This window comes from Thunnus albacares, chromosome 17 (assembly GCF_914725855.1).
Source record: "Thunnus albacares chromosome 17, fThuAlb1.1, whole genome shotgun sequence".
In the NCBI taxonomy this organism is placed as follows: domain Eukaryota; kingdom Metazoa; phylum Chordata; class Actinopteri; order Scombriformes; family Scombridae; genus Thunnus; species Thunnus albacares.
This window is the reverse complement of record NC_058122.1, coordinates 17,078,289-17,090,972: the sequence shown is the minus strand read 5'-3', so window position 1 is coordinate 17,090,972 and position 12,684 is coordinate 17,078,289. Positions and strand designations below refer to the sequence as shown.

The 12,684-nt window shown below is 37.1% G+C and overlaps 2 protein-coding genes and 2 gene segments (V, D, J or C); all 4 read right to left on the bottom strand.

Annotated features, from left to right (window-relative positions):
- Positions 1 to 393: 393 nt before the first annotated feature.
- Positions 394 to 4,991, bottom strand: LOC122966242 (immunoglobulin lambda-1 light chain-like). The gene is made up of 4 exons (XM_044330298.1): positions 4,853 to 4,991; positions 4,435 to 4,760; positions 1,590 to 1,623; positions 394 to 786 (listed from the first exon to the last, which is right to left on the bottom strand). The coding sequence occupies exons 1-4, from the start codon at positions 4,890 to 4,892 to the stop codon at positions 461 to 463; spliced, it is 726 nt and encodes a 241-aa protein (XP_044186233.1). The 5' UTR covers positions 4,893 to 4,991; the 3' UTR covers positions 394 to 460.
- On the bottom strand, positions 2,502 to 3,068 carry LOC122966255. The segment is given in 2 exon segments: positions 2,502 to 2,854; positions 2,941 to 3,068. Coding segments are annotated over 2 exon segments (378 nt in total).
- A 710-nt stretch (positions 4,992 to 5,701) lies between the features above and the next one.
- Positions 5,702 to 10,697, bottom strand: LOC122966245 (immunoglobulin lambda-1 light chain-like). Of its 2 annotated transcripts, none has more exons than XM_044330301.1 (4): positions 10,590 to 10,697; positions 10,178 to 10,503; positions 7,054 to 7,087; positions 5,702 to 6,216 (listed from the first exon to the last, which is right to left on the bottom strand). In XM_044330301.1, the coding sequence occupies exons 1-4, from the start codon at positions 10,627 to 10,629 to the stop codon at positions 5,891 to 5,893; spliced, it is 726 nt and encodes a 241-aa protein (XP_044186236.1). In that variant the 5' UTR covers positions 10,630 to 10,697; the 3' UTR covers positions 5,702 to 5,890. The 2 variants fall into 2 exon arrangements, with proteins under 2 accessions (XP_044186236.1, XP_044186237.1); XM_044330302.1 differs by lacking the exons at positions 10,178 to 10,503; positions 10,590 to 10,697 and adding exons at positions 7,993 to 8,318; positions 8,403 to 8,510.
- A 698-nt stretch (positions 10,698 to 11,395) lies between these two features.
- LOC122966959 lies at positions 11,396 to 12,131 on the bottom strand. The segment is given in 2 exon segments: positions 11,396 to 11,667; positions 12,020 to 12,131. Coding segments are annotated over 2 exon segments (384 nt in total).
- Between the last annotated feature and the right edge of the window lie 553 nt (positions 12,132 to 12,684).

Sequence of the window (12,684 nt, the reverse complement as noted above, 5' to 3'; positions counted from 1 at the left end):
AACATCTCAACTGTTGCAAATTACTAAAACAAAATAAAGAAATATTAATCAAGTTTGTTCCTTCTTATGCATTTATTGCACATTTAAACCCGATATCAATATAAAATTCTTAAATGTCATCTGTGTGTTCTGGATTAACTGTAAATATCAGTGAGATGAACATCAGAAGAAAAATAAAATCTAGTGAAGGTTACAGTTATTGAAGTTCAATTGAAAGTGTTTTTAAATTTTTCATGAGAACAAATAAGTACAAACCATTTTTTATATCACAATGCTTTTATTTAATTAAACAAGTCTTGGAAAATGTACCAATTGCAAAGCCGATACAACACCTCCACCTAACTGTCACAACATTTATTACAAGCATGCAGACACATCTTTTCTAACATCTAAACCTTGTTATGAGCAAACAGCACAAACAGTAAAGAAACAGATTTTAAATGCTCATTCTGGTCCTCTACTATTCTTCAGCGGGACACTTTGACTTGTTGATGTTCTTCTCTGAAGTCTGGGAGCCCAAAGACACTTTACATGTGTAAACCTTGTCCATGTTCCAGTCTGAAGTCTGGATGGACAGATAGCTGCTGATTTGGAAAGTCTGGTCTGGTTGCTGAACAGCGGTGCTGCTAGAGATCCCACTGCTCACTGGACTCCCAGCAGACAACCAGGTCACATCTGCAAAAGGCACAGACTGACTGGACAGACAGACCAGAGTGGCTTTGTTGGACTGGAGCTCAGCACTGGACGGAGGGAAGACTGTCAGGACAGGAGGAGAGAGGCTGGAGCCTGAAAATACATGAAGGACAATTATACATCAAATCAATAACACAAATAATGACAGTAACAGTACTGTAACATATTAATTCATTCATTGTTTTGACAATATATAACAATCATGCTGTTGAAGTAAAAAAACTAAACATTTTAAATGGCAAAAACATTTATCAATCACAAACTCAGAAATTCAATCATTATCTCTGTATAATTTTTCATATTGGAAACAAATCCACAAGCACAAAATGGTATTTGAATTCTACTGAAAAAATTTCAGTCAAAAAATTAAATTCTAATATATCAGTAGTCACTTTGCTTTAGTGGTGTCTGAGCATCAAAGAAAAATACATATTTATTTTTAAACAGCCAATATAAAGTTCAGATAAATTTAAAATCACCATCAAACTTTAGAAGATAAGTAATTAAATAACACAAGCACAGTCATTTACTATCAGTATCATGATGTAAAATCATTTTGACAGATAACCTTACAAACCTGTAGCTAGAATGCCTTTACAAGGTTAAATCTCGTCAGAATATTTAAATTAAAAAAAAAAAGAAAAAACTCTTTAAAATGCCTCAAACATAAAATAACATAAAAATATTTGTGGATTTAAAAAATTGTGATTGTTTACAGATATTTCATTTGCCTTCAAACACATAGTTTAGTATCTAAATAACTAAAGTACAAGATGAATCTATTATTCACTGAATGAAGTACAACAACAAGTCACACATAAATTGATTATTTTCTCTTAATATGTAACAGAAACAATAAATCTATCTGGTTTTATGATCATTTTAAAAGTACTTACTTGTCACGATCAGCTTGGTGCCTTGTCCGAATGCCACAGTGATTCAGTTTGTACACATGGCTGTACAAAAACCTCCTGACTCTCACTAATGAGGGGAGTGAAACTGAAACATCCTGTTGAGACCAACTTTCACTGTCAACATCTCATTCTCTTCATCACTCTGTTTATATTCCAAAACACTGCTGGACTTGAGGATTGATTCTAAATCTTCTGTTGCATCATTTTGTTTTCATGTTGATGTTAAAAGTCCAAATATCATCATTGAATGAAGAGAGATGATGGTGGAAATGTTTTCCTTCATAAATGCATCACTCACACAAGGCAGCAAAGTTGATGTGGGTATTATTGAGTGCAGGGTGATATAAAAATCATTGTATGTTTAACTTGCTTCCTCCAAAAGTCATCTTCAAACATCAAATTTTATTCAAAGCAATTAAAATAATCAAAAAGAAGTAATTACACAGAAAATTGCTCGTGCAACAGAGGACTCATCAGGCTGTTTATTATGTCCTGTGTTAAATGAAGTGTTTTTAGAGAAATCATTGTTTCTTCTGTTAAATGATCTAAAAGCAGGGTCCACTTACTGAGCTGTTCCCCGACTGTTTAAGATATTTCTCACATACATGTGTCCCCAAAGTCAAGAATAAATCTCTATGCTTATATTTGTTCATCATTAATCAATGTGTTTGCATTGCATTGTCCAGTGCAAATGAAAAGGAAAAAACAACAAACACTGAGTTTAATTATCTCTTCATGAGATCAGCCACTAAACTTTTACATGAAATGAGTGTTTTTTTAAGAACAGATTGATGAAACTGGTTTGTATTGATCTTTAAAGTCTCATGTAGCTACAGAGAACATTAGTTGATGTGTGAGACACTCAAAAAGCAGAAGTACTTTGTGAAGAGGTTTTTGTCACAGAGTAAATCACTGTGATACGTACTCATCAGCAGAGTTGTCCCATGTGTGACAGTAATAGACTGCAGAGTCTCCTGCCTCTGCCCGCTTAATGATGAACTGATAATCTATGTTTGATGAAGATCTAGAGTTGAATCTGTCTGAGGAGAATCCTGTTCCAAAGATGAGTGAACTGTCCTCATGGTAAAAACCCAGAACAAACTGAGGAGCTTTACCAGGAACCTGTTTATACCAGTTGACATAATATCCATCATATCTCTGAATGTTGCAGTTGAGAACAACTTCTTGTCCTGTAGAAACTGTGTGGACAGCGGGCGTCTGGGTCACAACTATTGCTGCATCAACATCTGTCAACAAACACAGAAAAACACATGAGTTAAAAGGTTTATGGCTGAAAATATCAAATATAAGAGGAATCAGAAGAATATCTTACATGTTAGAGCAGTGATGAGAGTGCAGAGGGTCCCCAGCATGTTGTCAGTGTGTGGTGTAAACGTCCCTTACTGTCCAGCTGAGAGGTGAGCAGGGTTGGAGTGTGAGGAGAAGAGAGACTGAAGCTTATAAAGACACTGAGGAGAGGAGAAGTGGAGGAGGAGGAGTTTCAACACTCAACACGGTTCTCGTTGAAAAATCACCTACATCATGTTTGCAGTGTCACATTAAATAATTTCTCATCAAACAATATTGTATAACTACTGTTGTTCATGAAAACCTGTTGTTGTGTGAGTATTATCTACTCTAATGGTGATATCAGATTAATTCTATTTATCTTCCTGTGTTAATCATTAGATATTTTTGGATTCATTAGATTACATTGACCACATGATAAATATATCATAATTGTTTTGTTTTCATCAATTTATTTTTTCATGTTCTCTCAAAGTTGTATTTTATATGCAGCAAACACTGTTCTATAATAAGCAGGATATTGAGTAAACTCTCATCTCAGTATTTTTATTCTTCTAAATATTTCTCTCACCAAGCAAACATGTTTGCTAATAATCCAAAATGATCATAAATCAAATCAAGAATCTCTGTATCTACTTTAGAGTATCTGTTGTTACATTAATATAGCAATGATCTGCTCATGTTTTAGCTGCATTTGAATGAACTGTTTGTTTCTGCAACAGCTGTGTGTCAGTAAGGGTCTGTCCCATGAATGCAGGATGCATGTAGTTAGATTACTGTTACCTTATTGTAAGAAATCGTGAGAATGCATGAAGAAGATTTGGGAGTTTGTAAAAAAAATATATTGTGTATATAGGAAGTTACAGAGAGTTTTGGTTCATTGCTTCACACTCAGTGTGGATGTGTCAGTGACTCAGAAAGCAGAATGTGAGAATCCAATAAAAACTGTTCTGAAAACATATGTTTCATTATGTTGGGAAGGTGAGAGCATTAGCTAATGGCTTCACTCTCAGTCATGTGTAGGCAAGTCAAAAAGCAGGAGTGTTTAGTGAGGAGGTTTTTGTCACGGTGTAAATTACTGTGATGCCTCCTCGTTAACAGAGCCATCCCATGTGCTACAATAGAAGACTACAGAATCTCCCTCTTCCACATTGTTGATGATGAAACGTTAATCTGATTTTGATTGATGAGTAGATGTGAATTTGGGAGAAGAGAAACCAGAACCATAGCCTGGAGAGCTCCAGCTGTGATAAAAACTCAGCACAAACTGAGGAACTCCTCCTGGAATCTGTTTATACCAGCGACCACTACTGCCAGTAACAGTTCCCAGGTTACAGTCCATGGTGACTGTCTCTCCTTTCCTCACTGTCACAACAGGAGGCTTCTGTGTCACCACCGTCACACCACTCACACCTGCATTGTGTTATACAGATAATTGCTTCAGTTCTTATCTTAGAGAATCAAAAAGCAGAAGTGTTTAGTGAGGAGGTTTTTGTCACGGTGTAAATCACTGTGATACGAACTGATTCACAGAGCTGTCCCATGTTTTACAGTAATAGACTGCTGAGTCTCCTTCCTCCACATTGTTGATGATCAGTCTATAATCTGATGTTGACTGATGGTTAGATGTGAATTTAGGAGAGGAGAAACCAGGGCCATAGCTTGGAGAGCTCAAGCTGTGATAAAAACTCAGCACAAACTGAGGAACTCCTCCTGGAATCTGTTTATACCACCAAGCTCGTTTATCAGTAACAGTTCCCAGGTTACAGTCCATGGTGACTGTCTCTCCTTTCCTCAGCGTCACAACAGGAGGCTTCTGTGTCACCACCGTCACACCACTCACACCTGGAAACAACAAGATGACACGGAGTCAAGAGAAACACACAGACTGATGAATCCAACATGAGGTCAAAGCTGCAGTAAGTCAGCCTCCTTACATGTTAGAGCAGTGATGAGAGTGCAGAGGGTCCCCAGCATGTTGTCAGTGTGTGCTGAGAATGGCCTTGTAACTTGGAAAGTGAGCTTACTGCTGACAGATGAGAGGGTTTGGAGGATGAGGAGAGGAGGTGCTGGAGGAGCAATTTAATACAACACTGAAACTGAGAGTGACTGACAGGAGGAGGAGCTTTGGTTTGATCTTTACATAAATGATGAGATTCACACATAAAAGTTTTGGAAATTTTTTAAACATTTTTCTAGTTAGACTTTTATGAAAAATCATCCTCTAATTTACAAGTTTTTCAGAAGTAAAAAAGAGACATTTGTTGGAGGATATAAGCTCTGAAACTGCACACATGCGTATATTAACAGATTAGAGGTTGACTGTCTTTTATTGACTGAATGACAATAAATAAAACATAAGTGTGTTTTCAGTCAGAGACAGTTCCCTCTGAAATAAGTAGAGGAGGCCTGCAGGTGCATCCTGGTTAAGAAGAGAAGGAGGAGAGAAGTGACGCTTCACTGACGAAGGATGAAAACTCAGTTTCAGTTTCTACATAGTTTATCAGATTTTTCTAACATCTCAACTGTTGCAAATTACTAAAACAAAATAAAGAATTATTAATCAAGTTTGTTCCTTCTTATGCATTTATCGCACACTTAAACCCGATAACAATATAAAATTCTTAAATGTCATCTGTGTGTTCTGGATTAACTGTAAATATCAGTGAGATGAACATCAGAAGAAAAATAAAATCTAGTGAAGGTTACACTTATTGCAGTTCAGTTAAAATTGTTTTTAAATTTTTCATGAGAACAAATAAATACAAACCATTTTTTATATCACAATGCTTTTATTTAATTAAACAAGTCTTGGAAAATGTATCAAATGCAAAGCCGATACAACACCTCCACCTAACTGTCACAACATTTATTACAAGCATGCAGACACATCTTTACTAACATCTAAACCTTGTTATGAGCAAACAGCACAAACAGTAAAGAAACAGATTTTAAATGCTCATTCTGGTCCTCTACTATTCTTCAGCGGGACACTTCGACTTGTTGATGTTCTTCTCTGAAGTCTGGGAGCCCAAAGACACTTTACATGTGTAAACCTTGTCCATGTTCCAGTCTGAAGTCTGGATGGACAGATAGCTGCTGATTTGGAAAGTCTGGTCTGGTTGCTGAACAGCGGTGCTGCTAGAGATCCCACTGCTCACTGGACTCCCAGCAGACAACCAGGTCACATCTGCAAAAGGCACAGACTGACTGGACAGACAGACCAGAGTGGCTTTGTTGGACTGGAGCTCAGCACTGGACGGAGGGAAGACTGTCAGGACAGGAGGAGAGAGGCTGGAGCCTGAAAATACATGAAGGACAGTTATACAAAACTGCCATTAAAGTCATGAAAAAAACTGAAAAAATAGAAATTAAATCATTTATAAGAAGTATGACACTACCAGATTCATTCAGTAGATGTTGCGACAATATAACAATCAAACAGAAGAAGTGAAAAGCATTTCAAATGGTAACATGTACAAATCATCACCTAAAATATGAGCAGTGTTAATTTTTTTAACAAATTTGATCAATTATGAAGTGAAATTACAATGATCAGTTGAAAAAATTGATGGTATTTGACTTTTAATGAAATCACTTCAGTCACTGTGGGGAATGAAAGTATATCACTTTGCTTTAATGGTGTTTAAATAACCATTAAGAAAAAAAAGAATTTAAATAATCTCATAATCCAGATAAATTCAAAATCATCCTTAAACTTTAGAAGATTAGTAATTAAACAACACAAGCACAGTAATTTAGTATTGATATCATAATGTAAAATACTTTTGACAGATAATATAACATTCCTCTAGCAGATTATTCAGTGTTTGTCAATGTTAGAAAATGTTAGAACTTCTCACTAAATGTAAATAATAAACAAAATCTTGCACATCTCTTAAACATAAATACACACAACTTCAGAGTATCTGTAGAAAACATTTTAAATATTGTGTAAACACTGTGTCTTTGCATTCAAAGACATAGTTTAACAAAGCTGAAGTACAAAATGAACCTACAATTCAGTGAAAAACATATTAAACATTATCGTCAAGAACACATACATTGATTATTTTCTCTTATATACACCAGAAACAATAAATCTATCTTGTTTTATGATCAGTTTAAAAGTACTTACTTGTCACGATCAGCTTGGTGCCTTGTCCGAATACCACAGTGATTCACTTTGTACACATGGCTGTACAAAAACCTCCTGACTCTCACTAATGAGGGGAGTGAAACTGAAACATCCTGTTGAGACCAACTTTCACTGTCAACATCTCATTCTCTTCATCATTCTGTTTATATTCCAAAACACTGCTGGACTTGAGGATTGATTCTGAATCTTCTGTTGCATCATTTTGTTTTCATGTTGATGTTAAACGTCTAAATATCATCATTGAATGAAGAGGGATGATGGTGGAAATGTTTTCCTTCATAAATGCATCACTCACACAAGGCAGCAAAGTTTACATGGGTATTATTGAGTGCAGGGTGATATAAAATTCATTGTATGTTTAACTTGCTTCCTCCAAAAGTCATCTTCAAACATCAAATTTTATTCAAAGCAATCAAAATAATCAAAAAGAAGTAATTACACAGAAAATTGCTCGTGCAACAGAGGACTCATCAGGCTGTTTATTATGTCCTGTGTTAAATGAAGTGTTTTTAGAGAAATCATTGTTTCTTCTGTTAAATGATCTAAAAGCAGGGTCCACTTACTGAGCTGTTCCCCGACTGTTTAAGATATTTCTCACATACATGTGTCCCCGAAGTCAAGAATAAATCTCTATGCTTATATTTGTTCATCACTGATCAATTTCTTTGCATTGCATTGTCCAGTGCAAATGAAAAGGAAAAAACAACAAACACTGAGTTTAATTATCTCTTCATGAGATCAGCCAATAAACTTTTACATGAAATGAGTGTTTTTTTAAGAACAGATTGATGAAACTGGTTTGTATTGATCTTTAAAGTCTCATGTAGCTACAGAGAACATTAGTTGATGTGTGAGAGACTCAAAAAGCAGAAGTACTTTGTGAAGAGGTTTTTGTCACAGAGTAAATCACTGTGATACTCCCTCATTAGCAGAGGTGTCCCATGTGTAACAGTGATAGACTGCAGTGTCTCCTGCCTCTGCCCGCTTAATGATGAACTGATAATCTATTTTTGATGAAGATCTAGAGTTGAATCGGTCTGAGGAGAATCCTGATCCAAAGCTGGGAGAACTGTGAGAATGGTAAAATTTCAGAACATACTGAGGAGCTTGACCAGGAACATGTTTATGCCAGCTGACATATCTTCCATCATCTCTCTGAATGTTGCAGTTGAGAACAACTTCTTGTCCTGTAGAAACTGCGTGGACAGCGGGCGTCTGGGTCACAACTTTCGCTGCATCAACATCTGTCAACAAACACAGAAAAACACGAGTTAAAAGGTTTCAGCCTGAAAATATGAAATATAAAAAGAATCAGAAGAATATCTTACAAGTTAGAGCAGTGATGAGAGTGCAGAGGGTCCCCAGCATGTTGTCAGTGTGTGGTGTAAACGTCCCTTACTGTCCAGCTGAGAGGTGAGCAGGGTTGGAGTGTGAGGAGAAGAGAGACTGAAGCTTATAAAGACACTGAGGAGAGGAGAAGTGGAGGAGGAGTTTCAACACTCAACACTGTTTTCATTTATGAATCTCCTACATCACATATGTGGTTTCATATCACATTGACAAATTATTTCATGGCAAAAAGCGTTACTGCTGTTGTTGTTGATCATATATCTATTTTTCATTATAAAGGTGTTTTGATGACATGTGTCTCCATACTCACATCACTTATTCATAACAATAAAAGCCAACATGGTCATTTGTCATCAAGAGAAGCAGACGAAATGATCACTCTATCATCAACCACTGCTATAAAACATCTCACATGTTAGACAAAACAGAAATATTTGAATTGACGCAGTCACTCATCATTGGTAAGTCACAGAAAGTGTTGCAGATAAAAAAGTGGTTCCTGCGAGATGAGAAAGCACAAAAAACTCCGGGGAAGAAGCAAAGTTAGTGACATGCATTGATATTACATGCATGCATACAGATGGAGAGGAGGACGAGGAGGAGAGAGGAGCTCAGTGCATCATGGGAAGTCCCCCAGCAGTCTAGGCCTATAGCAGCATAACTAAGGGCTGATCCAAGGTAAGCCTGGTCGGCCCTAACTATAAGCTTTATCAAAAAGGAAAGTTTTAAGCCTACTCTTAAACATAGAGAGGGTGTCTGCATCCCGGACCAACTCTGGAAGATGGTTCCACAAAAGAGGTGCCTGATAGCTGAAGGCTCTGCCTCCCATTCTACTTTTAAAGACTGTAGGAACCACCAGTAAGCCTGCATTCTGGGAGCGCAGTGCTCAAGTGGGATAATATGGTACTATGAGCTCTTCAAGATATGATGGTGCCTGTCCATTAAGGGCTTTGTAAGTTAGGAGAGGGATTTTAAATTCTATTCTAGATTTTACAGGAAGCCAATGTAGCGAAGCTAAAATGGGAGAAATGTGATCTCTTTTTCTAGTTTTAGTCAGTACATGTGCAGCTGCATTCTGGACCAGCTGGAGAGTCTTTAGAGACTTGTTAGGGCAGCCTGATAATAAGGAATTGCAATAATCCAGCCTAGAAGTAACAAATGCATGGACTAGTTTTTCTGCATCTTTTTGGGACAGGATGTGCCTGATTTTTGCGATATTACATAAGTGAAAAAAGGCAGTCTTTGAAATTTGATTCATGTGGGAGTTAAAGGACATATCCTGATCAAAGATAACTCCCAGATTCCTTACGGTGGTGCTGGAGGCCAGGGTAATGCCATCCAGAGTAGCTGTATCTTTAGATAATGTGTTTCTAAAGTGTTTAGGGCCAAGCACAATAACTTCAGTTTTATCTGAGTTTAGTAGTAGAAAATTGCAGGTAATCCAGGTCTTTATGTCGTTAAGGCATGCTTGTTTGTTTGTTTAATTGATTGGTTTCATCAGGCTTCATTGATAAATATAATTGGGTATCATCTGCATAACAACAACATTGAATTTAATTATCTCTTCAAGAAATCTTCAGTTAAACCTTTATATGAAATGAGTGTTTTTTAAGAATAGATTGATGAAACTGGTTTGTAGTAATTTTTTAAAGTCTCATGTAGCTACAGAGAACATTAGTTGATGTGTGAGAGACTCAGAAAGCAGAAGTACTTTGTGAAGAGGTTTTTGTCACAGAGTAAATCACTGTGATACGTCCTCCGTAGCAGAGCTGTCCCATGTATTACAGTAATAGACTGCAGAGTCTCCTGCCTCTGCCCGCTTAATGATGAACTGATAATCTATGTTTGATGAGGATCTAGAGTTGAATCGGTCTGAGGAGAATCCTGTTCCAAACTTGGGTGAACTGTCAGAATGGTAAAATTTTAAAACATACTGAGGAACTTTACCAGGAACCTGTTTATACCAGCTGACATATTTTCCATCATCTCTCTGAATGTTGCAGTTGAGAACAACTTCTTGTCCTGTAGAAACTGTGTGGACAGCGGGCGTCTGGGTCACAACTATCGCTGCATCAACATCTGTCAACAAACACATAAAAACACATGAGTTAAAAGGTTTCAGCCTGAAAATATGAAATATAAAATGAATCAAAAGAATATCTTACAAGTTAGAGCAGTGATGAGAGTGCAGAGGGTCCCCAGCATGTTGTCAGTGTGTGGTGTAAACGTTCCTTACTGTCCAGCTGAGAGGTGAGCAGGGTTGGAGTGTGAGGAGAAGAGAGACTGAAGCTTATAAAGACACTGAGGAGAGGAGAAGTGGAGGAGGAGGAGTTTCAACATTCAACGCAGTTTTCATTCATCAATGTACTACATCAGATATGTGGTTTATTCTCAAATTATTCAGTTACACAATAAATTGCTTCCCTTTTGTTTTTTATGAGCATATTGTATTTCTCATGTCAGTATCTTCACACGTCTAAATTCTTAAACAGGAATCTCTGTTTCTAGATGATCTGTTGTAAGTCACTTTTTGATTTTGTTTTGTTTTAGCTTCACAATTAGATTACTGTCATTTTTACTGCACCTAGGACTGTAACAATTATCACTACCTCTGTATTAGAGGATTTGTCTCAGGAAAGTTTTTGTCATGTTTTGGGGTTGAGAACAGTAAACTTCCAATTACTTAAACATGTTTAGTGGGAAGATACAGTAGCATTTAAGCCTGATTTATATCAAAATGTCGGATATAGTGGATGAAGGTGGGGTGCACTCACTGGTGCTTGGCTTTTTTATTATTTAAGCATAATGAAAAGCACAAGTGAATATAATGTCGGAAAGATCATAGTTAGAATCGACAAAGAGAATTGAACAAGAACATGTTTGAAAAAAAATATTGTGAATTGCAGTTGTTATGTGCCAGAGACTCAAAAAGCAGAAGTGTTTAGTGAAGAGGTTTCTGTCATGGTGTAAATCATTGTGATGCCTTCTCATTCACAGATTCGTCCCATGTTTCACAGTAATAGACTGCTGAGTCTCCCTCCTCCACATTGTTGATGATCAGTCGATAATCTGATGTTGACTGGTGATTAGATGTGAATTTGGGAGAAGAGAAACCAGAGCCATATGTTGGAGAGCTTGCAGTGTGAATAAAATACAATACAAACTGAGGAACTCCTCCTGGAATCTGTTTATACCAGTGAACACCACTGTTAGTAACAGTTCCCAGATTACAGTCCATGGAGACTATCTCTTCTTTCCGTTGTTATACATAGTATTTTATGTCTTTACTATCAGATAACATCTGTAAGAGACTCAAAAAGCAGTATTTAGTTAGGAGGTTTTTGTCACAGTGTAAATCACTGTGATACTTTTTCCTCAGCAGAGTTGTCCCATGTTTCACAGTAATAGACTGCTGAGTCTCCCCCTTCAACATCGTTGATGATCAGTCGATAATCTGTCATTGACTGATGATTAGATGTGAATTTGGGAGAAGAGAAACCAGAGCCATGATGGAACTTCAGCACATACTGAGGAACTCCTCCTGGTATCTGTTTATACCAGCGAGCTGATTCATCAGTAACAGTTCCCAGGTTACAGTCCATGGTGACTGTCTCTCCTTTCCTCAGCGTCACAACAGGAGGCTTCTGTGTCACCACCGTCACACCACATGGAGTCAAGAGAAACACACAGACTGATGAATCCAACATGAGGTCAAAGCTGCAGTAAGTCAGTTTCCTTACATGTTAGAGCAGTGATGAGAGTGCAGAGGGTCCCCAGCATGTTGAAAGTGAGCTTACTGCTGACAGATTAGAGGGTCTGGAAGATGGAGGAGAGGGGGTGCTGGAGAAGCAGTTTAATACAACACTGAAACTGAGAGTAACTGACAGGAGGAGGAGGTTTGGTTCAATCTGCACGATTTTTGATATTTGTTTGTCTCTTTTCATCTGTGGAGGGAAATGTCATTATTCACTATTGTCAATGTAGTCAAGTAAACTTCTCAGGTAAACTTTTATTTATAAAATACAATAATGTCATGATGTGAGAAAAACCCTGCAAATAGTAATGGATCATCATGCATGAAAGATTTAGAACTTTGAAACATTTTGCTTATTGTAATTAGAGTTTTACAAAAAATCACCATCTTGTAACTTACAAGTTTCTAATAAGTCAACAGGAGACATTTATTGCAGGATGCAAGCTCTGGTTCAGCACACATGCACATAATTGACAGACTAAAAGGTAAAGTGTCTGAATGATTTT